This window comes from Epargyreus clarus, unplaced genomic scaffold (assembly GCF_041222505.1).
Source record: "Epargyreus clarus isolate Ecla_fem2 unplaced genomic scaffold, WU_Ecla_fem_2.2 ptg000006l, whole genome shotgun sequence".
Taxonomy (NCBI): Eukaryota; Metazoa; Arthropoda; class Insecta; order Lepidoptera; family Hesperiidae; genus Epargyreus; species Epargyreus clarus.
In genome coordinates this window covers 10898470-10922901 of record NW_027332214.1, presented here as the reverse complement: position 1 = coordinate 10922901, position 24432 = coordinate 10898470, and the positions used below count along the sequence as shown (strand labels likewise).

At 37.9% G+C, this 24432-nt stretch overlaps 3 protein-coding genes across 8 annotated transcripts in view; all 3 read left to right on the top strand.

The window, feature by feature from the left end:
- The first annotated feature begins 139 nt into the window (after positions 1-139).
- On the top strand, positions 140-19981 carry twisted (Protein O-mannosyl-transferase 2). 2 transcript variants are annotated; one of them, XM_073074060.1, is made up of 17 exons: positions 156-341; positions 1121-1201; positions 2081-2170; positions 2521-2605; positions 2956-3060; positions 3591-3699; positions 3804-3892; positions 4044-4232; positions 10106-10212; positions 10534-10726; positions 11167-11367; positions 11725-11835; positions 12531-12660; positions 17248-17396; positions 17807-17963; positions 18800-18943; positions 19401-19981. In XM_073074060.1, the coding sequence occupies exons 4-17, from the start codon at positions 2546-2548 to the stop codon at positions 19616-19618; spliced, it is 1962 nt and encodes a 653-aa protein (XP_072930161.1). In that variant the 5' UTR covers positions 156-341; positions 1121-1201; positions 2081-2170; positions 2521-2545; the 3' UTR covers positions 19619-19981. The 2 variants fall into 2 exon arrangements, with proteins under 2 accessions (XP_072930160.1, XP_072930161.1); XM_073074059.1 differs by lacking the exon at positions 2081-2170 and having other exon boundaries at positions 140-341.
- On the top strand, positions 13225-17150 carry LOC140742537 (uncharacterized). Its single transcript, XM_073073438.1, has 4 exons — positions 13225-14318; positions 15519-15704; positions 16013-16491; positions 17116-17150. Exons 1-4 carry the CDS (start codon positions 13225-13227, stop codon positions 17148-17150), a joined length of 1794 nt encoding a protein of 597 aa, XP_072929539.1.
- A 1157-nt stretch (positions 19982-21138) lies between the features above and the next one.
- The window catches only part of Bruce (BIR repeat containing ubiquitin-conjugating enzyme), a 51720-nt gene continuing 48426 nt past the window's right edge, over positions 21139-24432 (top strand). For 4 of the 5 annotated variants that reach the window (XM_073074058.1, XM_073074055.1, XM_073074056.1 and 1 more), the window contains exons 1-4: positions 21139-21411; positions 21648-21832; positions 22958-23086; positions 23601-23836. In XM_073074058.1, the coding sequence (XP_072930159.1) occupies positions 21234-21411; positions 21648-21832; positions 22958-23086; positions 23601-23836 (728 nt within the window). In that variant the 5' untranslated portion in view covers positions 21139-21233. The remainder of the gene's footprint in view (positions 21412-21647; positions 21833-22957; positions 23087-23600; positions 23837-24432) is intronic. The other variant, XM_073074057.1, reaches the window with a different exon arrangement.

The window sequence follows — 24432 nt, the reverse complement described above, 5'->3', positions numbered from 1 at the left end:
CTGATAATGAGATGAATCATAATGAGAGAATTTTAATTTTAATTTAAAATAAATGTATTTATTAAAAATAGCTTTAAAACTTTCAAGTCTACCATTGACATTCTCGTGTCATGTCAAGTGTCATCGCAACAATATTCATTCTGTCTTCTGTCTAATTCTGTTCTGTCAATTTATTTGTCTCGTCAGAATCATAGGCATATATAAATACCGTTATAATTTCTTTTAAAACTGATTTGTATTTGTAGAAAAATAAAATACAAACTATATTTGTTAAGGTACTTCTATAGTTATGCCCTTATAATGCCGTCAAAAGATATAAGTGAAGCTCCGAGTAAGAAAGTGTAAGTAAATATCATGTAAATATATTGTTGTAAGAAACTGCAGATTTTAAAGATAAATGTGAGAGAAGACAAACTATTTGGGATAATAAATGACAAAGTGAAGCGTTGTTATTATAGATGTCGTGTACCAACACCTATGATTCTGGTTAATAAAGTTTTTGATTACTAAGGACCTAAAAGTGCAAAACCATAAGCATGGGAAGGCTTTAAGTTCCACTACTAAGGCTTACAGTGTTCTAATTTAAAAGTTTTGGCTAGTCACTGCAGAAAGCTGATCATGTTCTAAATCACTGCTGCTAAATAAAAACTATAAGATGTTGCTATTTCTTTGCTTTAATCCTTTTGTAGTCCTATGACTATTGGGGACAACAATAACCCATTATATATACAGCCGTCACACTATCTTAAGTATTGTTTCATGGAGTATAATTGAATATTAACTTTTACTCGTCCAGCCAAAGATGCCCTGAGCGCGCCTTACCAAACTTTTCACTTGACACTGAGAAGTCACTGAATAGAAATGTCATAATTTTATTCTTTTGTACTGGTGACGTGAAGGAATATGTTGTACCGGTAAAATAGGTTCACATACTACATATTAAAAGTATTTTTGGCCACAAATAATACGTAGATAATTTAAAATAAGCCAAATACCAAAGCGCTAAATTCGGACATGTATGCATGTCCATGGGCCGATTAGGACATTTTTTGTTTCCGGACATGTATACAAGTTGCTGGGCATTGAAAAATTAATAATAAATTTGTTTATTTTTTTAAAGATGGTGGATAACATTTGGATTAATATGTGGAGCCACTTTTTTGACCCGTTATTACAAAGTTTTAGACCCTGATCATGTTTGGTAAGTTTTATTTTTATTCGTGTACCTTGTATTTTTATTTTATTATTCAAAATAAATGTAACTCATAATTCAATACCAACAATTGGGGTAAATAAAGTGTCTGAGTAAATAATACTATAATTTTATGGTAAAAATCATGTCAAAGTAGAAAAGCATATCATCATTTATATTTAATGCATTTAATCTTTAACAATTTATTTGGTAAATATACTTCAAAGTAGAAAAGCATATCATCATTTATATTTAATGCATTTAATGTTTAACTTGTTTTTTTTTATTGATAAATATACTATTTGCTTTTTATCTTTGACTGCAAGTTATTTTGTGTCACTGCTTGGCAATAGTTACTCCTCACAATTAGATGAGGTCTGAAGCATACACCGACACACTACTCTAATGCAAATTGGTGGGTGCAGGTATTAAGGATTAGTGGCAAATAACTATCTTAACACATACTATCCAATTTAATGATATCAATTAGGACCCACAGTTGTCCCAAAAAGCAAAAAGATGCACATGAAATCTTCATAAATTACTCTAGAAGTCACTTGTACATCTCTATATCATGCACAATGTTGCTTTACTTTGTGAATCAGTTACTATGTACATAAGTTACAAGGCTATGCATGTTTCTAACTTTAGTTCATAAGAACGGGTATAAACCCGTTAATATTAATGAATATTAAACAATTTTTGCTTACCACTGTTCAAAATTTCTCAGTTTAAGTAGGCCAAAATTAACAAGTTGTGAACTTTAGTTGGCAAAAATTTAATAGATCATTATTACGAATGGGTGTCAGTATGCATGATGCATTATCACTGCTTTATTTTGAAATTTATTTTTAAGCTAAATAATTATATGCTGTCATAACATTTTAGTGGTGAAATGGTGGTGGTGAAGTATGGAGGATTGGTGGTTCTTCATTCATGAGTTTCAGCAATTGCAATTTGGATTTTCACTGGTACCAGGCATGTCACTATTTTTTTGTTTCATTATTTTTATCAATTGCTTATAATAAAACACTGTAGATTTTGATACCTTAATTCGCAAATCAGCCAACTCCACTTTTTGTCAAAATTGTTTTTTTATTATTTTGATAGTAAATAGCGTTGAATGAAATCAAAATAAATAAAAAAATACATTTTGACAAAAAGTGGAGTTGGCTGATTTGCGAATTAAGGTATCTATATGCATTATTGTCAAAGTTAGTTTAAATATAATTGGGAAATTGGTGTGGTATAAAACCTTCAATATTTATTTTTCATATAAATCATACCTTTGCGCTATATACATTTAAAGATTCATATATTCATTTCAGTTGGGATGAAACACATTTTGGTAAAATGGCGAGCTGGTATATAAACCGGACATTTTTCTTTGATGTTCATCCACCACTTGGAAAGGTAACACCCATTACATCAAATTTAATGTAATTGCATTAATTTGTCTTCATCGGATCAAAATTAACTAGTAAAAAATTAATTTGATGTAAAATTAGCCGTTTAAGACATGTTTTATTTCAAAAGTGTGATTCAATAAACAAAATAAAGATATAATAGCTTTGTCAGATAGAATGATTTTATAATAATAGACCGGAAAACTGCATATTATTTGACACAACTGGTCATTGGAAAATAATTAAATTGCAGAATAGTGTTTGTTTCATTAGGAGACTCCTGATTGATTTTATAATCTTGCAATGCAAATTTTCATGATATAAATTGTGAAATATCAATTTCTTTATTATTTTTAGATGTTGATTGCATTGTCTGGAAAGCTGACAGGGTATGATGGAACATTTCCATTTGAAAAACCCGGTGACAAGTATGATGGTGCCAGATATGAAGGAATGAGAATAGTATGATTTCATTTATGTATTGATCACTTTATTTATAGTTAATTAACGTTGTGGTTTACTTTTTTATCTTACAATTTAATTCAATATAATTCACACTTCACCTTTTTATGATGTTATGGGCTCATTCACATGAACTATAACTTCACCACATCACATTCACAAAAATTGTACCTTGGTTCTGATATGTGAATAATATCTTGTAGCTGCATTGTAGCTTATAGCCCTTTGTCATTACTTTCAACTATTAAAAAGAAATGGTACAGTTAATAGTGTTGTGAATGTGATATAGTCAGTACTTATCACACTAATGACTGCAACATCAAAATGTGGTCTGTATGAATAAAATGAAGCATTTTCTTACACATTGGCACATGCCCACACAGTAATCATTATGCTGTGTGTGTGTGTGTGTGTGTTATGTGTGAATAGGCACTATCTGTAAATGAATGCTAAATAGATTATTCTAAAAATATATTATATTATTATGCGATATTAATTTGTTGTTCTAAATATTATGATGATTATTTTAGTTTTGCACTACTCTTGGAGCATTGATATTACCTTTGACATTTTTGACAATATGGGAAATGACAAAATCGTTGGATTCTACCTTTATTGGTACCCTGCTGTTGTTATGTGGTGAGTTATTATTAATATTTAAACAAAAGAACTTATATCTTCTTACTATGTTTTTTTTTTTTTTATATTCATACAGTTGATTCATGTCTTTTTTTTTATTTCAGATGTTGGATTTTTAACGCTCAATAGATATATCCTATTGGATCCCATTCTTCTGTTTTTTATGAGTTGTTCTATTTATGGAGTTTTTAAGGTAAATAAAAATGCAACAAAATATATTACTCTAGAATGGAACTTATATATTGACTTATTTATCGTGTCTTATCCCGAGACCACAGGAACAAAGTAGTCGGTTGCCTAGTACGACATGAGCCTGTAGTTAACTTTTTATACGTCTCCCTTAGGTACGCACACTGACAGACGAGAAGCTGCCGCCGTTCTCGACGCGGATGCTGTGCTGGCAGTTCTTCCTGGGCACGTCGCTGGCGTGCACGGTGTCCGTCAAGTTCGTCGGCCTCTTCGTCGTCATGTTCGTCGGATTGCGCACCATCGCCGACCTGTGGAACGTCCTCGGTGATCTGTCGAAACCTGTTGTGAGTTGGTTTGAAGTTTTGGATAGCTATTTTACATCTAGAATATCCTTGTTACCTAGACGGAGTGTATGTATGTGTACGGTATCACCTGCCTGTCGCAAGAGGCGACTAAAAGGGGGCTTCCGGGGTTGCGGGTGACAAGAGTAGGAGCTCGAACCGTCCAGTAAGCGACCCCGGGAAGGACAGCGGTATGTGTGGTCGGATGCCGTCGTGAACACCAGATGGTGTGGGAGGAGCGAAAACTGCTCTCCTTGATGGACTCTGGTTGCGTTCCGTCGGAGATCCCGGAGTTCTCCAACAAGCGTTGAGGACGGCCACTGGGGGGATTTTAGTGCGGTAAAAATCCCACATAACCCGGCGACGCTCCCACGTTGTCGGGTACATTTGAAGGTTTCCCGCATGACCATTGTTTTCTTTCATTATAAATTGTTCGTCGTTGTACGTCGTAATACGTCGTAATACGTTGCGTCCCAGCGACATGTATACATGTCCGAGACGAAAAGTACCGTAACTGTCCACGGACATGTATACATGTCCGAGTTTAGCACCTTCGTATTTGGCTTATTTTAAATTATCTATGTTTTATTTGTGGCTAAAAATACTTTTAATATGTAGTCTGTGAACCTATTTTACCGATACAACGCATTCCTTCACGTCACTAGTACAAAAAAATAAAATTATGACATTTCTATTCAGTGACTTCACTGGTGTTGCGCGCGAAGTGCAGTGTAATACTTTTTCTTTTGTTTCGCGGTTTTAACTAACGGAATACGGTAAGTGATGCTTATTATCTTTAGTAGATAGTATTTTTAACCGATATAATATAAAACAACAGTGATATTTGTGTTTCAAGTGATAAAAACAATGATATGAAAACCGCGCGGTAAACGGTTTACAACGTAACGGTTTTTTATTGAAGTAAATATAGTTTATTTTGTTATTGAAATACGATTGCAAAACATTATTCTTATAGATAAACTCGTCAGGAATCTATTTCTATAATTCTTTTTCGATGAAATTCTATGATTATGTGTATTTTCTATCTAAAACATGCAAGGAGTCAAATTACACTCACACAAGCACATTTGTTACGTTTGTATGTGTGCGTTCCAAAATGGCGCGAAACTATCGATACAGATACAGGATGCTCTTTTTTCAAAGCAATATATTTTTTTTATTAGTTTGAGATAAAATGTTACATGCGAATTCAACACCGTACATGGTGTCCGGGGTCTGATGATGGGGCGAGGAGATACGTGTCGTAACTCCTAAACTATCGAGTACGTACAACGTACCTAACCATCTAGGGAGTTAGGGCTCTTTAGATTTGTTGTGCAGACTTATAGAATTTATTTATATATACGTTTTTGTTTCTGTTTTAGAAAATAGCAGCCAATGATGGCGAAGTACCAGGACCTAGTGGGGTCCACCTTGTACCCTGCTACCCCTGCAGCATTGCGCCAGGGGGCACAAGGCGGGTGCAAGGTGACCCTATTTTGTATGAGATGACACGGAGTGGGCGCTTTGAAGTAAGTATTAAAAAAATACAATCCGATCGTTTCATATTTTTACCAGACTTTGGAATCAAATCGACCGTTTTTTTTTTTACATCTTTTTCCTGTTTCGGGATGTTTGTTCAGGGATAACTTCGTCGTTTATGAACCGATCTTGATGATTTTTTTTTTGTTGGAAAAAGATATTTTTAAGGCGTTTCCATTATTTCATTACTTTGTAGTGACATAGAAGTCTGTTGTATTTTTTTTTTTGAGGATTCGGTAGTTTTACAAGGATAATATGCCTAATGTACTTCTTCTGTGGTTGTTTTAGCCATGGATGCCAATGTCTACACCGGTCATCTCTCCAGCCGCGTCTCCGGGGTCGTCGACGGGGCAGCGAAAGCGGCGCTGCCCTGATGTCGCTGGTGGTTCAGGTGCCCAACGAAGTCGCCGCTCCCTGCTCAACTTCTTAGAAGACTCAGGGAGCGAGTGCGAAGAGGGCTCCTTGAACTACTTCGACATCGACGACGAAATCGGAGACGAAGACGAGGAGGACGACCGGGTAGATTTTCAGTTGCTCCGCCACCATACGCGACAACTCCGTGACCGGTTGGTTCGGGAGGATGTCGCGGATGGGTGGCGGTTGAGTGAAAGGATAGGCGTGAATGAGGATGTGAGGGTGGAAGAGAGTGAAAGGTTAGGCGTGAATGAGGATGTGAGGGTGGAAGAGAGTGAAAGGGTCGGCGTGAATGAGGATGTGAGGGTGGAAGAGAGTGAAAGGGTCGGCGTGAATGAGGATGTGAGGGTGGAAGAGAGTGAAAGAGAGGAAGAAAGAATGGGTGTGAGCAGGGGAAGGGGTGTTAGAAGGGGACGGGGTGTTGGAAGGGGACGGGGAGGTAGGAGGGAAAGGGAGCCCGTGGGAGATGCACCTGAGATGCCGTCTTTCTTGTGGTCGGAAGATTTTACTTCTTTTTCCGGCCAGAAGGAGACGTATTCTCGGGTGCCCGGCCCCACGTTTGGGTCCCAAGACCCGGTCGCCATATTTGAAAAAATATGGGACCGGGACTTTATGGAAGCAGTAGTCGAAGAGACAAATAAGTATGCATGGCAATTTATCTCGGGGCTCTCCGACACTGACCTTGGCAACGAGATTCCAAAATATTTGGATGCTTGGGTCGAGGTCACGGTCGAAGTGCTGTACCGATACTTTGCTATGCTAATTTATATGCCTTTTCGCTACTGCTCCGACGTGAGGGAGTACTGGACGTCTGGCACAATGAGGATGCCAGGATTCCGGGAGATTATGCCGCGTAACCGGTTCTTCCTGATTACCAAATTTTTGCATTTTGTCTCCAATGAAAATTTGGTATTCGGGGGGCACCAACGCAAAATCGCCAAAATTGCTCCCGTAGTTGATCACATGAACAAGCGCTTTGGGGAGCTCTACACACCTGGTCAATACCTCAGCTTAGACGAATCCTCGACTAAGCTGGAGGCAGTGCATACGGTCAAAGGCAGCCCGGTTTGGTATTAAATCCTACGAGCTGTGCGAAGCCGACACGGGTTATCTCCTTCAATACAGGCTGTACACAGGGAAATCAGACGACATGCATCCACCTACCTTGCATGGGTTCCAAGATCATACCGCTAAGGTAGTCGTGGGCCTCATGCAAGGTTATTTGGATGTAGGTCATGTACTCGTCATGGACAATTGGTACAACCAATTGCCCTTGACGAGGTACCTGAAAACCCGTCGTACAGATGTATTGGGGACGATAAGCCGGCGTCGCATTGGCATCCCACCAGCTATAAAGGATTTGATACCAAACAACATGGATCGTGGTACGGTGGTAAGTAGTCATTGCGGTGACATTACGTTAACCGCTTGGAAAGACGTGAAACTAGTTACCGCAATTTCGACTTACCACCAGCCTTTGATGGTGCCGGGTAGACGCGCGGGACAGGCGGTCCAGAAGCCTGAAGTGATCCATGAGTACAACCGATACATGGGGGGGGTTGATCTGAAAGATCAAAAACTGAGTACGTTCCTTATGGAACGGAAAAGGAACCTCAAGTGGTATATGAAAGTGTTCAGGAGGCTGTTAAACACCAACCTTCTGAACGCTTTCATAATTTACCGCAAAAACCCCATGTATCGTGTGTCCTCACATCGTCAGTTCAGGCAGATGGTCGCCGAAGGGCTTTTGAGCCGATACCCGCGCGTATCACCGGTGTCGGTTCCATGCAGAGCAACGGACACAATGCGAATTCGTCTCCAGCCCGGAGAACATTTTCCCATTCATACGGAACTTGTTCCCGGGCCTGGAAGAGGGAAACACAAACAATTGCGTTGTGTTCGATGCTCTGCCTTGAAACGACGGGTGACTAGCACCTACCAGTGCAAAGTATGCAAGGTGCCTCTTTGTATTGGCCAGTGCTGGGAAGACTACCACCGTCTGACAAATTTAAACAGGTAGATGTTATGATGATGATGATGATGTACAGATTATTATAATCTGTATTTTCAAATTTGTCAGACGGTAAGTGCTTGTTCACGTTGAATCGCGGGCGGTGGGCATTTTAGGCGATGCAATCTACCCGATGGTAAGCGGCTACTGCCGCCCATGGACATCTGTAATCAACCCCAGTACTCCTACCTGAAGTCGGCCACAGATGCGTCGTTACCCCTGAGGACTAAGTTGGAACGCCTCGGAAAAGTCTGTCTCCCTTACCACACCCTTCAAACCAGAACGCAGCAGCGCTCAACACTGCCGTGAAAGAGAGAAAAAAAGGAAGAACGCTTGTAAGAGTTGAATGGTAGCATCTTTCATGGGTAACTGTATTCACTACTACAATAAAATAACCGACCACATTTTGAATCTCACAGAAAAAAGTTCAACCATGTCGTTAAACAAATGCGCTATGTAAAAAAGCGTACTATAAACTAAGTGATTATTTGACTGACAAAACGGTGTGGTCTGCAGTAGTTCCAGCTCCACATGTACCATTAGGTTAAGTTTAACATTGTAATTTTTTTTTTTTGAAAGATCTGTGTTATGGAGTTTCCTTCGCCGCTTCTTCTCCATAACGAAACACCATGTGAAGTGGTGGTAGTTGTATTGACATTCATGGGATTTAACTTTTTTGCGCTTATCCCTAATTCTTTTTCCAAAATTAATGTAGCCTATGTTACTGTCTATAACATCAGCTAACTGACAGTGAAAGTCCCGTCAAAATCAGTACAGCCATTTTGAAGATTAGCCGGAACAAATCAAAATTTAAATAATATTTTTTTCGTTATAAGTACCGTATATCCTTTTATTTTACATTTTCCTTTTATGTTATATGCTATTAGTAAAATGTTGTTATTTTGACATTACAAACATACACTTAAATCTCGCATCTCAATAATTATAATACTTGTAAATCGTTATAAAATAGAACATGCTGTATAAGACTGTGTAGGTACGCGTGTGTGTGTTCGTGTACACGCGTACGACGTGACGTCGCATTGGGTGTAGGTAATAAAAACGAAAACTTTGTAAACCTGTTGCGACATTTTTTTATATCACAAGGGTATTGTTTTTATACAGAAATGAGTTCAGAATTTCATCTTCTATTCGAGAAATGAATAAGTTATCCAGTATGGGACATTTATCAGGCACAGATTTGATCAAAACCATACCCTAATGATTTGCTTATAATTATGTACCTCTTGAGGTGTTTAGCCTTATTTTTAAAAATTGGTTACTAGTTTACAATGGATAAAATTATTACAGTATTCTTGAATGTTGTATCTATGTAATACTATAAAATATACGAAATTGTACTCCATTATACGGTCACAAAAAAATATTGAAAATGTAACTCACTTCGCGCGCTAAATCTGTTTTTCGCCGAATTTCGAGCGAAGTTTGTGAGTAAAAAAGTGTAATTATTATAATAGAGACATGCATATTTTTATTTTTTTTGTAGCAAGATTATACTATAAACAATATAAATAAAAAGATATGAAATAAAAAAAACATTGTTTTTCTTCGTAATAAATATTTATTCTAAATAATGCCTGTTTTTACAAGATCCGCTCAAAACAAAGAGCCGTACAAAATTAAACAAACATTAAAATGGTATTGTTTTTGTTTCTTGTTAAAGCTTATCTATCTGACTTTCAAGAATAATAACCCGTACTCCTCTAATCCAAGCAATCGACACTTGAGAAACATAAATAAACGATCTCAAGTGGCCCGCGCGCTATGACGTAATTCGATCGCGGCGGCAACCAACTGTAACGCTTACCTCGAATGCCGCGGTATACCAAAATAAAAAAATACAAGTCATTTATAATGTAAAACATGTGTGTTATGTTTTATTTTGCAGAGTTTAACAGTGAAACATGTGATCGCCAGGAGTATAACACTAATAATTTGGCCAACCATTTTGTATGTGTTCTTTTTCTGGATTCATTTAACTGTATTGAGTAAGAGGTAAGTCCAACTTTATTTGATTAAAAAAAAAATTGTTTGTGATTTACTTTTTTGTTATTTTGAAACGGCGTTATTTATTATTGTAGTACTTTTCGTTTTATAACATTTTAAGTTTTGAAGGAGTTTCTTGCGTTGCTTCTTCTCCATAGCGAAACACATTCCGAAGCGGTGGTAGTTTGTTGACGTTTAAAAAGAGTTCTATGTGAATCAATTTGGAATAAATGAGATTTGAATTTGACGTTTTTGATCATATCATAGTCTATTAGCTCGTAGGTCATTGAAGTAACTATTATTATACTATAAATCATAAATCTTACGCAGTGGTAATGGTGACGGTTTCTATTCGTCGGGTTTCCAAGCGCGCTTGGAAGGGAATAGCCTACATAACGCAAGCGCGCCACGAGTGGTAGCTTACAACGCGATCATCTCCTTGAAGAACCACCGCACTGGTGGGGGCTACCTGCACTCTCACCACCACCTGTACCCGGCTGGTGTTGGAGCTAGACAACAACAGGTAATCGTTTACTACTTGAATTCGATTTTTATAAGCAACGCAACGGGTCAGATACCTATTTCAGGCTTAAGAGTTACAACTGACAGAAAACGATGAAAGGAGTTGGAGGAGGCCAAAGGGCGAAAATAAAATCTAACGTTATGGCGGCACCGCGCGCCATGAGTTTCCTGCGGTGCGTCAGAGTTCTGAAGCCCGGTGATGTGAAGTTTTCCACGTAGTTGATATACACTGTAGCAAGCTGTGCGCTGTGGCGCCGTAGAAAATTTTAAGTGCGGTGCCTTGGCGAGAATACGTGACGTCTACAGCAGCGTTATAAAATACGTATACCGAATAGAGAAGCATTGTAAATAAAAAGTAACTAAAGTATATAGGTTATTATTTATTTATGTTGGAAAAATGGAAATAAAGTGTTTTTTTATCTATTTATTAATTTAATTTAGATAACAACGTACACGCACAAGGACGACAACAACCGGTGGGTGATAAAGCCGTTCGACCGCGAGCGGGTGTCGAGCGTGGCGGCGGTGCGCAGCGGCGACCTGGTGCGCCTCACGCACGCGCCCAGCGGCCGCAACCTGCACTCGCACCGCGAGCGCGCGCCGCTCACGCACAAGTTCATGCAGGTCACCGGCTACGGGGAGGTGAGTGGTGGCAGCTACTTGTGTTGCCGGGTGTGTTGCTGGCTGGTCAACAGCTCCAGAGAAGTAACACAAAGGGAATAGAGTTTACGTATTTATAGGCAGGCTGATCATCGAATACGGCAGGTTAAATACAACATCCGATATAGTGAATTAATGACAAACATTTGTTGGGGTCAGCTTGTGTTGTGGGGTGTAGTCTTGTCTCTCTTAACTTGGCTCTACAGTACTCATATAAAGTTAAATATTTACATTTCATTATTGTCTGTAATGGAATACAATACAACTTTAGAATTTGGTTTTTAAACATTTGTGCACGTTCGAATTACCAGATACGAAAGTTTTTGTACTTGCTTTTAGGATGGAATTGGTGACGCAAACGACGTTTGGAAAATTTTAATATCTGGTGGCAAGGATGGTGATGAAATACAGACTGTTCGGAGTAAGCTGATGCTAGTACATTACTTACAGGTTGGTTCAATTTATTATTAATAATAATAATAATAATAATAATAATTAAAAAAACTAAAAACTAAAACGCTTTCTACACTCACAGCCCCACACTAGGATTCCCTGTGTCTTGGGCGCTATGGACACACACAGAGACAAATACACAAACACCCAGACCCAGAAACAGAAATCTAAATTCATCATTTAGAAATCTGTCTGGCCGGGGATCGAACCCGGGACCTGCGCGTCAGATCGGCATGGTGACCGCTCCGCCACGCGCACCAATTATATTAATACAATATAATTTCATCATTATTGGTGCCCACTCTGCAGTTTTCCTATTTCTGTCCTACTGCTGGACATGGGACTCCTTTAGCAAGCGAGAAGTCAACAATTTACCCTGCTAGTAACGTGAGTTAATGATGATTGTGGTGTATTACCCACTGTTTGTATATTTTGAAGTATTATACTACCCGCCGTTTGTATATTAAATTTAACATTGCAACCCGGCGGTCGACTAACGACTTGCGTTAGTCCTGCGTCTGATGGCGGTAAGAGACGGACGTGTCGCGAGTGCTCGAATCACAAATACGTTCGCTTCTTGAGTTCCAACCCCTGTGGTCGAATCCCAAGTTAATAATGATCAAATTACCTCTAGAGTTACTATTTGATGTATTACAGGCGTTTATTAGAAATTAATGCAGTTTACCTTTTAGGCTTGCGCGTTGACGACGACTGGTAAGCAACTCCCGAAGTGGGGTTACGAGCAGCAGGAGGTCGCGTGCAACCCTAACTTGAGGGACAAGAACGCCTTGTGGAACGTCGAGGACAACATTTTTGATGACTGTAAGTATACAGGTCCTAAAATTAAACGATATATTTTATAATCATGATCATTTTTGGTTGAAAAAAAAACAGTTTCCATAAATCTCCTGAATCATCGTTTAAATATTTTTTGCGAGATTAGATCGTCATATTATGTTTGCATCTTCAGTGTCTCATGCATGTTGGATGTAGGCGACGCACTATATATATGTGCTTATTTATTTGATTATTTTAGTGCAGAAGGTTTTAATGTATTTTTCTTTTAATACGTTCTTATGTATATTGTTTTTTCTATGTCATTCCTTCCTTCAAACGTTGTCATTAAATTTTCATCGGTTCTTCTGGCTTTTTCTATTAATGTTCCTTAAAATTCCACTAAACCCTACTTTTCTACATGCCTATCACCTATAAAACTGGTCCTTCGTGCCTCATCTTACCACGACTATGTTTCATACTCCGCCTGGTGATAAAAAGGAACTTAGTGACCGCTTGGAAAGTGAGCATGTGGGGAACAATAATAGCGGACAAAGGGTTTGTACAAATGAAATGGTAAGCTCACAAATCCCTTCGCAACAAAATTTACCGATGCCATCAAATGTAAAATTAGAAGTTAAACGAGAGAAGATCGCCTCGGCGTACGCGTCATCTATGTCAACGTCGTTTTCAAACGTAAGGCGCAAGCAGCTTGAGTTGGCTGCAGCTGAAGCCAAGGCGAAGATCCAGCTTGATTTAATTGAGAAGAAACTAGAATATGATTTAGCTGCGAATGATTACGAATCTGAAATTCATGCGCCACATAGCATACATTCATCAAGATGTCGTTCGAATGCTAGCCGAGGTCATGATTGTAGCAGTAAATCACTGGTGAACGAGTGGATGGAGCAAAACGAGGTGCAGGAGTCGCCTATTCTACAGGCGGCAGCGACAGCGACGGAGGCAGCGCGGATACCTACAGTATACCCGATTCGTGCACAGGCTCAGGGCCCTCCTGTCGACAGCATACTGCAGCTCGCGCATACATTGAAGGACATTATGGTAACTTCGTCTACTCAACAGGAAGAACGTTTACTCACACGATTATCTACACCGCGTGAACTACCCAGCTTTGCTGGTGACTATATTGAGTGGTTGCACTTTAAAAGTGCATACGAGGAATCTACTCGTGTATGCCATTTTAGCGACTCTGAGAACTTGTGGCGTCTGAGAAGAGCCCTTAAAGGTGAAGCTAGGGAGACAGTAACGGAGCTGCTCATAGGTAACACTTCACCAGATGTCATTATGGAGGCATTACAATTGAGGTATGGTAATGCTGATATTATTATTCAACATCTCATCTCTCAAGTTAAGAAGCTCTTACCGCTACAAAATAATTATCAACACGACATAATAACATTTTCAATTAAAATAAGTAATTGTGTTGCAATCATACAGAGTTTACACAAACTTGACTATCTTCGTAGCCCAGAATTGTTAGCTGCGATATTAAACAAGCTACCTAATATATTGTTAAGCAAATATACTGATTACGCTTACACAAGAATGTCGTCCGATATGCCCAAACTCCAGCTCTTAGCGGCATTTCTGAAGAGGGAGGCTGAGATGGTTTCGGTTGTTGGTGTATCACAAGTGCGAGAGTTTAGAAAACAGCCTCTATCTTTAGAAACGCAACCTATTAAATGGTTTGAAGATAAACCTCGTCTTAGTGGCTACAATCGACCTGTATTTGCTACGGCCACGTGGGCTGAGAATCCTTGTAAACTTTGTAACTTTTGTAAAAAATCTATTCATTTGTTACCAGACTGTCGAGCGTTTAAAAGGGCTATGAGGAGAGATAGATGGAGCTATGTCAAGTCTAATAATCTATGCTATTGTTGTTTACTAGATAGATACGAACGTGGTAGTTGCACCGCTGCCGTGTGCAATATAAATAATTGTGGGCTCCCTCATCATCACTTGTTGCACTACAATAAGCCTATCGCCACGCAAATAAGATCAGCTGCGGAGCGGGAGGAAGAGCCGTCACCATGACAACATGGTCAATGTGGACCATCGTCAACATTGGGCGAAACAGTGACTCACTCCCTCGTCCCCGCTACGCAAAGTACAGTATTACTTAAAATAGTTAAGGTAAATTTACGTGGGCCTAAAGGTATTGTAAGTACTTATGCTTTATTAGATGATGGCGCTTCTATTTCTATGATAGATAAGGGGTTAGTGCAGGAGTTAGGTCTTACGTCATCACAGAGTACTTCTATTAAATTTATCGATGCCTTTGGCGTTGAAGTATTTCAATCGGACGCTCCGAAAATATGTACTAATATTAGTGGCTTTTATGAGAATCAATGTTATGGTGTAACTTTGAGGCAGGTTGAAAAATTAAATTTACCTAAACATAATTTGTCACCTATTAATGATATTAAATGTGGTCATTTGTTACCTATATAAGATATTGTTTGTAAAGAATGCATAGTGCCTCGCCTGCTAATAGGGGAAGATAATTATTTTCTAATTGCGCCGTTACAAATTCGTCACGGTAACAAACAGGAACCTTATGCTACGAGATGCCGTTTGGGGTGGTGTATTCATGGTTGCCTTGGTCTCACTCACTCTTCCGTGAACGCACACACATTTCATCTCGCTCATTCCGAGGTGCACGAACATTCAATAGTTATTAATGAACTTAATGATTTAATTAAAAAATCCTTTGAGTTAGATTCCATTGGAGTATCGAACTTACGACGTGCGAATACGGCACATTTGAGAGCGGTACGTATACTAGATGAAACTGCACGTCAAATAGGTAAGCAATGGGAGGTAGGTTTACCCTTCGTCAAGGATGAATTCTGCATGCCTGACACCTATGATTATGCCCGTTCCAGGCTTACAGGTATTATGAAAAAAATTCAGGCAGACAGCAGTTATGGGGAGAGATGCCGGAAGGAAGTGCGGAAGCTCTTCGACCAGGGCTACGCTCGAGAACTAGATGAGTCACAACTTTCGGCTAGTCACATTTGGTATCTGGCTCATTTTGGGGTTCTGAATCCCAATAAAACTGAGAAACTAAGGTTAGTATTTGACTGTGAAGGAAAGGTAAAAGGCGTTTGTTTAAATGATTTCCCTCTTACCGGCCCTGATTTATATAATTCTTTATTAGGAATTATGTTACGTTTTCGGGAACATATAATTGTTGTAATGGAGGATATTAAAGAGTTTTTTAAACAAATACTTCATATAATAATCGAATGTAATTCTATTACATTAATACAAGCAGGAATGAAGGAAGCAGAGGAACTGCTGATAAAAAGTGCCAAAGCGATAGTTTTGGTACCGAATTGTCGTATTTGAAGCAGAATAAATCGCTTCCTTTTAATAGCCGCTTGCTGCAGTTATCACCATATATTGACGAGTTAGGTATATTAAGAGTGGGCGGTCGTATAGACAAGGTGGCAGGTGTGAACCACCAAGCACGGCGGCCTACTATCTTAGATGGTCAACATAGGACTAACCTTCGAGGCGCCGATACAGAGATGAGACGTAGCATAGCCGAGATTGACACGGTGTCAGTTCGGGAGGCTGGAGCCGTACGCGGCGTGGATTGGCGCTTCATTCCGCCAGGTGCTCCTGAGATGGGAGGCAGCTGGGAGCGGATGATTCGAACAGTTAAGTCTTCACTGAAGGTTATTTTAAAGGAACGCGCACCTCACCCAGATACTTTGTCTACGCTGTTAGCTGAGGTAGAGGCCTTGGTTAACAGTCGACCAATCACACATGTTTCGAGTGACCCCTACTATCCTGAGGCGCTTACGCCCAATCATTTTTTGATTGGAACATCTTCTACTAGCCCTCAGTTTGGTAAGTACGAGTATGACGACTCTGACTTATATCTACGAAAAAGATGGCGAGTTGCTCAGAGACTAGCGGACATGTTCTGGGCTCGCTGGTTGAAAGAATATTTACCAACTTTACTGCCACGCCAAAAATGGACACAAGAAGCTAGATCCCTTGAGGTAGGTGATTACGTTATCCTTATCCGATTCTAATCAAGAGAGAGGTCACTGGCGTCACGGAGTAGTGAGTGCAACCCATCCAGCTAGGGATGGACGCGTTCGAATAGTAGATGTGCGTACACGCACAGGCGTACTGCGTAGGCCGGTGACACGCGTCGCCTTACTATCACCACGGGACTGTAGTGCTATTTAGCTAGCACTAAGGAGGCAGATATTGTAGGCGACGCACTATTTGCTTATTTATATTATTATTTTAGTGCAGAAGGTTTTAATGTATTTTTCTTTTAATACGTTCTTATGTATATTGTTTTTTCTATGTCATTCCTTCCTTCAAACGTTGTCATTAAATTTTCATCGGTTCTTCTGGCTTTTTCTATTAATGTTCCTCAAATTCCACTAAACCCTACTTTTCTACATGCCTATCACCTATATTGGGCATGTTGAATATGTATAATGTTAACGATTTTAGAGCAAAGTATGAAACTATTCGACTGCATTGAGTAATAATAAACATAATAAAAACGAATTGTAATGTTACTTCTCCTATATGTGTATATTATGTTAAAAATAGTGTGAAAATTTATTTCCATTAATTGTGCAGTACCAAAAATGAGCTTCGAAGCGTACGCGTCTGGTTTCGTGGAGCGCTTCCTGGAGTCGCACGCGGTCATGTTCCAGGGGAATGCTGGTCTTAAGCCCAAAGAGGGGGAGGTCACATCCCAGCCCTGGCAGTGGCCGATTAACTATAGGGTACGTAAGGGAAATGGTATAAGGGTTTAAATTAAAATAGAACTGTTAACTTTTTCCAATCTATTAGGAGTAGCTCTGTATACCTTAAGGTAAGGCCGCTGTCAAACTAATCAGATCAAATGTTTCTACTATATGTATCTACTACCACTTAACAATGTGTTTTGTTATGTTACAATGCTTTTATAACAATCATTATTTTTATTATTAAAACGAAATAACTATGTTGATGGCGCTTGGGCTGTTCAAATACTTTTAGTCCTAAGGTATGTGAATGATAGATTTACCACTGTTATTAAAGTTTTGTATTTAAAAAAATATCATTTACATGCTAAGAGTCTGATACTAAAATTATAGTTAAAGGTACGTTATTTTATATTTTTAGACACTCATCACTGCTAATTTTGTTGCAGGGTCAGTTTTTCTCAGGCAGTGCCCATCGTATCTATTTGCTTGGTAATCCAGTTGTATGGTGGGGTAACCTTGCGTTCCTGGTCATCTTCTTCATCATATATGTCGTCAACTCCATCAGGGAAAAGAGGGCGGAGGCTTTCGGAACACCTATACAGGGTAATTTAAATTTTATTTACATTATATACTAAATGGTGTAAATATGAATTTCCGTTATTTTATATTGTTAAGGCTAAATACTATTTAGTGTATTAAAACTAACCAATTTTATTGGCAGGTAGGTACTCCAGTGTCCTGTCTTATTATAACGGGATTAATTGCTAATGTGTTTAGTGATTTATTTTGCTTTTAAAGGTAGAAACCTTGAGGTCTTCCAACTTAATCAAATTATTACAAAAACTTGCAATGCAAACGCTCGAATACGGTGTGACTTAAATTTTATTAAATTTTATTTTAAACGAACATAATTGGCATGATGACAGTATTAAAAAATCAAAGAATAAATGATTTAAGAAAACACATTATATTGAAAGGTTTCTCAAAAATGACTCAGATTAAAAAAAAACTTTAAGATTTATTATATTTTCAATTAAATAAAAGTAAAATACTACAGTCATCTTGTCTGAAACGCTAATCGGGGGCGAATGACGTCATTTTTGTGTTAGTCACTGAATTGCTTGAAATTTTGTATGAGATACTCTAACGTGACGTCACCAACTGACGCCATGACACTCGCGAGCGTTTTCGCGCTTAATTCAAAATGGCTAGAAACAAATGCTATTATTGTCGTTAATACTGAATTTATTACCGAAATAAAACGATTTTTGGAATCGGTAGACATGTACCTACGTTATAGAAGGGGTTTTCAAAATTTGTCATCATGCCCATTGTTTCGGCTGAGCGGAAAGGTTGAGCTGATTTCCACCTTTCTTTTGGGAAACTTGGCCGAAACCCGATCTCCGTTCACCATACTGACAACAACGTGTTATGTTTAGACGGCTCGGCGCGGTGCCTGCTGAACGCGGCGGGCTGGAGCGGCGCGGGCTGGGCGCTGCACTACGTGCCCTTCTGGGCGATGGGCCGCGTGCTCTACTTCCACCACTACTTCCCCGCGCTCGTCTTCAGCTCCATGCTCACTGGTATGCCACCTGCCTTCTAAGTTCAACTTTATTGAAAAGAGATTTCGTGTTGATTTTATAAGTCCACGTGATTGTAAGTATACACTTTCATGCTTTCATGTACATGATGATTTGTCTTATTAAAATGATTCTTTCAAACAAAAAACAACAGCACGTGACATGGCTGGCATTGCGCAGAAATAAGTTAAGTGAAAGAGCCAGAAACCACGTAAAATATTTCCACCATAAAATCTATGTAATTTATGAGTTTACTACAAAGGTAATTTTATGAATTATACTGATACACATTAGAACTTTCTGCCATAGATTTTATAGATCCATATAAAAACTGTCTGGCTAACTTGCAATCAAACTAAATCCGGGAGTCGGATATGGCGACCGCACCACTACGTGCGTTGTGACGTTAAGACCTTTCGTTATTTTTAATTTAATTGTTAAACATGCCTTCCTTTTACAGGTATCCTAACAGTATACCTCCTACGAAGCATCAAGAGCTACTTAAGCCCGGAACTCGGGAGAACATTTTATCACTGTGTCATGGGCGTCATCATATCCACGACAGTGTATAGCTTCTACCTGTTCTCGCCGTTAGCTTACGGTATGAGTGGCCCGCTATCACATGAACCTAATTCCACTATGACTGGACTGAAATGGCTTGAATCCTGGGAGTTTTGATCAAATATAATGGAAGCTAATGAGTCTACAGCTGATGTTTAAGTCACTGCCGCACGTTTAAATTAAGAAATCGTAATTTATTATTTTCATATTTTTCTTTATGATCAAGAACCGATACCGTAGTTTAAAAAAATATATGGCATACGTCACAAACGCCGCTGACATCACATGCAGAGACGATTCGGTGAATAGAATTTAGTTTTTTGAATGACTTTACATGACCTTCATCCGTCCATATTTTATTTACCTATTTATAAAGTCAGTCGTTTCTTCCAGATCTAGTGTTAGGAATCTACAATATTTTTGATGTATTTACAATTTCCATATATTTTATACAAGAAATTTAATAAAAATGTTTTATAAGTTTTGTTTTATTTTTGATGCATTGTACCATTTATATTTATTTGCTTAGCAATATTCTGTAAGTTTTTTTAATAAACCTAAACATAATATAATGAACTCTCCCACAGTTAGTCATCCCTAAGGACTAACTTGAAACGTCTCTTGCAGCATTTTCCCACCGTTTAAGAGCGTTCGCTAAAATTGAAGTGGGTATATGCTTGAGTATTTGTAATTTGTTAATAAAATATAGTACGAATAACGTTATAGGCGTGCACACTTGCAATGGGTGTTTACAAGAACGTATTTTTTGTATAATTTGATAAGAAAATAATATCAGTTATACAATAAAATGACTCATACAATTAAATTAGAAGGGACTTTCCAGATCGATTACTTTAAAGTTGCTAGAGGAAATGTAATCATTTCAAGCGTTTAATATTCAGGCACATCATGTGACTTAGCAATATAATATTTGATATAATAATTATAATATTTATAATATTTATCTCAGAGCATCTAATATTTAAAAATATAAATCAAATTGATAGTCCCCTTATGAATTAATAATTCATTTGAACACTGCTGTTAGTTAAAAACAATGGGTTATTAGGTGGTTTCTGATTAAAAAACTTGTGGTTAATTAATTTTTTAGTATTCTATATTAGTACATTACAATACGAGGACGAAAAATTTTTTTCTGACAAGTGTGAGTTTGCAGGCCGAGCCGCAGGCGAGGACTGCAATCACACGAGTCAGAAAAACATTTTTCGTCCGCGTGTTGTATAAAATTTTATAAATAAATGGGGGTTTTGCGCACGCGAAGCGTGCGTAAAACGTCCATTTACGCACGCCGTGATATAAAATATTTTTTGACCATTTTAAATTTAAGGGCTGTATAAATACTAGAGTCATAACTGAATCGCCAATAAAACCAAAATAGTCTGTGGCCTTATCTATTTTGCTAACTAGCAACATTTTTTTACTTTTATGATGTTATTTCTTTTGCATTTCTAGTTTTACACTATTCAAATATAGAGTTCATTGCTTAAATGTATAATAATATCATCAAAGTATTTCTAAATAATAGTTAATTATGAAAAATCTTTTTTTATATAGCATTCTAGTGAATTTCGAAAAAAACATTTTGCTCTATGGAACATGATACAGCCTTCATCCATTTTACGTCTGGCCACTTCATGTAAAATATTTGACATAAAAAAGTATAATTACAAATGGCGTTAACGTAGTGTAGACAGATGTGTTCACGGCCACGATGGGCGATGATTCTCTGTTATTGCGCGAAGATGGCTATATACGCATGAACTTTCCTGTCACTTCTCTAGCGTACCATATTAATTTAAATATACTCTTGGTGAAGACTGACGTTGGTGATGTACACGTTTTGGATGTGAATTCTGGTGTGATTCTACAGTCATCGAATCTATCAGCGGGTAAGTTGCACACGCATATACATTTCGGACAAAGAATCCGGTGTACTATGTTGAATGAAAATTATGTACGATCAATCGATATTCTGTCAGTGTAGGTGGGCAACAGGATCGGTTTTCAGTGTCCTACATTGTTTCGGTTTGACAGCTCACAGTAAACAATTCCGATTACACCGGAGTCGATTATATCGTTCGCCGACCGCGATTGTTATGAGACTTTATGAGAGTCTTGGTTGTAGATGAGGGGGGTACCGTTGGCGTGGAGTACGTGCCCGGCGCCGACCGTGTCCTCCTGTGGGACCAGGGTGGCGTGAGCGCGCGGAACGACTACAATGGGGTACTTCTCCTCCACACGGCGTTACAGCGGCCGATACATCCCTTGAAGCCCGACCAAGTGATTAAGATTGAACTTGTTTTGTCAGAGGTATGCATTCATCTGTAATAATAACTACTGTCTAACAAAATACTTTGTTAAATCCATTATGCATATCATAAGATCTATATATTTTTTTCATATTAGAATACATTAGGTAAAAAATGGCCATTGAAAATTATCCTTCTATTATTCTTACACAATTGTATAGGTTTAACATAAAATAAACAGTTAATATAATGTTTGATCTTTGTTTGTAGTTTAACTATGCTATCCTGTATCTTAATATGACCAAGAAATGTTTTGCTATGGAATAGTAAATTTAGTAGAAATTGGTAGGTTTTTTTTTTATTTGCTCTATGCAGATATAAAATCAATAATTTGAATATAGAAAATAATGATTTGTTTGTACATAAGCTTTAAAGGTATTGTGTATTATAAAAGTAATTATAAATTCAAGTCTTGTGGTCTTCGTGAATACTAGTTACTATGTGGAATTAGGTAAATATTGTGCAATATATGTTAAGACTGATACTTAGTAAAATAATTTAATATTTTGTAGCTTGTTACAATTTGCCATTATACCAGTATTTTAATTGTCTATGATGTTTTTTTAATTAAACCAGAATTTGCTGGTATTCACTTGTAACATTGAAATAAACTTAGTAAGGACGGATTTATATCTAAGAGTACTTAAATATGTTGGAAATAGCCTACAAATAAGCACTTTTTAGTCTTGCAAATTATATTCCAATTTAGTATCAGTACTTTCATATAGATCAACCAACCGCTACCATTTGTAGAAGGTATTTCTTTATGAAAAAGAAATTAACATTAACATTTTAAAGGATGTGAGTGTGTGCATATGCATCTTTTTAAATAAGTTTACACTGAAGTAAAAATTTAGTTGTAACTTGAAGCAATTTTTTAGAAGCAAATACAACTGCCTCATAAATAATGAGGTATCTAACTTAACCTAATACTGAATAGAAATTTTACATAATTTTATGAAAACATTCACAAATGGACAAGGCATCATTGCAAACATAACATAACATTCCTAATATCAATTTACATCATTGAAAGGTTAAGTTAAAATCAATACATGAAAATAACATACAATTATGCTTAGTACTACTAGTAACACAAATATGTTAACCTGAAAATTGTTGGCAGGCTGTGTTGTTGTACCAGTGCGTGCAAAGCTTGGATGCCCACTCCATCGAGGGCCTCAGCGACTTCATCAACGAGTTGAAGAGTGCCATCGATGCTGAGCCGGTGCGGAAGGGCGTCAAGGCGCAAAAGGTTTGATACAAATTTATACAGTATGTGGTGCAACTCTTGGGTTTTTTTACTGTCTCAGAACCATTTTTGTTGCTGTTTCTTTTGTATATCAGTATTATTTACACTCCTGTTATGTATTGAATATTAAGTATATTCCACACCCTTTTCTGCCCAATAACAGCGTGTGGTAAGGAAGTCATACTTATTCTTTGTGTTATTTCTTGGGTTTCATGGGTACCAACACTAGCATCTATGGCTTATCTTAGGTAGGACTTCTATATTATCTGGAGTTAATTACACAAGGGCAGCAGTAGCTACTTATCATCAGATGGATTGCATGCTTGTTTGCTATTATTAAAATTGTGTTGAGATCTGAATTTTTTATGTGAGTTCTAACTTGTTTCCGGTGTTAGTTCTCAATACAACTAAATATATCGTATTCATATTATTCATTGGTTTCAGTTCTCCAACTGGCCAATTAGTGTCTTAGTATGGATCGTTTGATTGTGTGCTTATCGAAATGTACTTTTTGTAGTGGAGTACCGTGACGATCTCGCTGCCCCAATCGACCCTCCGGCTGGTGACGGCCGGCGTGGTGCAAGAGCTGAAGGGGCAGAACCGGCAGATCCCAGCGCTGGCCATCGCGTCGGCGGTGGGGCAGCGCGCTAGCGACCTCTACCCCGGTAGCCGCGACGAGGACTCGCGCACACTCATGTACTCGGAGGCTGAGAGGAAGAAGACCTTCAAGCGATGGCCTCACATGGACTATAAGTAAGCTAAATTTTTGTTGTACAACTAGAATAAAGCCACTTTTCTTTACATTTCATGATATTTGTTAATTAGAACTATATCTGACTTTTGTTTACCATAAAGCACTTATCTTCAACTAAGATTGCTAAGAATTTATGGATGGATTGAAAATAAGTTGTGCATATTAATATAAATACATACATTTGTAAATAAATACTTTTACAAAGGTTTCTGGTAACAAATGTTTAATTTAATATAGGTTTAAAATTGACTGTACTTCTTATGCATTTGTCAAGTTTAACAAGGGAGTTGACTGATTGTTATTATGAATAATCCATATTTACGCATTAAAATAAAAAATAAATAAAATAAAATTTATTCAAGAAATGCTTATAACTAGGTATAACAAAACATGGTTAATACTAAACATTTCTTTGTATATTTTGTATTTATGCAGTGATTGGTGCCATCCTAGTAAGCATTTAAAAATGCCTGTAGCAGGAGGCTTCGCTCTTCCATATCTCTAACCGTTATTAATATGAAATGTTGAAGCCATAATCATATCGTACGGTTACAAACATAATTATTAGAATTATGTTTGTAACCGTACGATATGA

Coding starts and splice junctions, on each gene's coding strand:
- twisted (XM_073074059.1), top strand. CDS start 301: ATGCCGTCAAAAGATATAAGTGAAGCTCCGAGTAAGAAAGT. Junction 10,727..11,166: donor TTGGAGCTAGACAACAACAG/GTAATCGTTTAC, acceptor AATTTAATTTAG/ATAACAACGTACACGCACAA. Junction 17,397..17,806: donor AGTGGCCGATTAACTATAGG/GTACGTAAGGGA, acceptor ATTTTGTTGCAG/GGTCAGTTTTTCTCAGGCAG.
- LOC140742537 (XM_073073438.1), top strand. CDS start 13,225: ATGCCATCAAATGTAAAATTAGAAGTTAAACGAGAGAAGATCGCCTCG. Junction 14,319..15,518: donor GAAACGCAACCTATTAAATG/GTTTGAAGATAA, acceptor TGCCCGTTCCAG/GCTTACAGGTATTATGAAAA. Junction 15,705..16,012: donor AATAAAACTGAGAAACTAAG/GTTAGTATTTGA, acceptor TCCTTTTAATAG/CCGCTTGCTGCAGTTATCAC.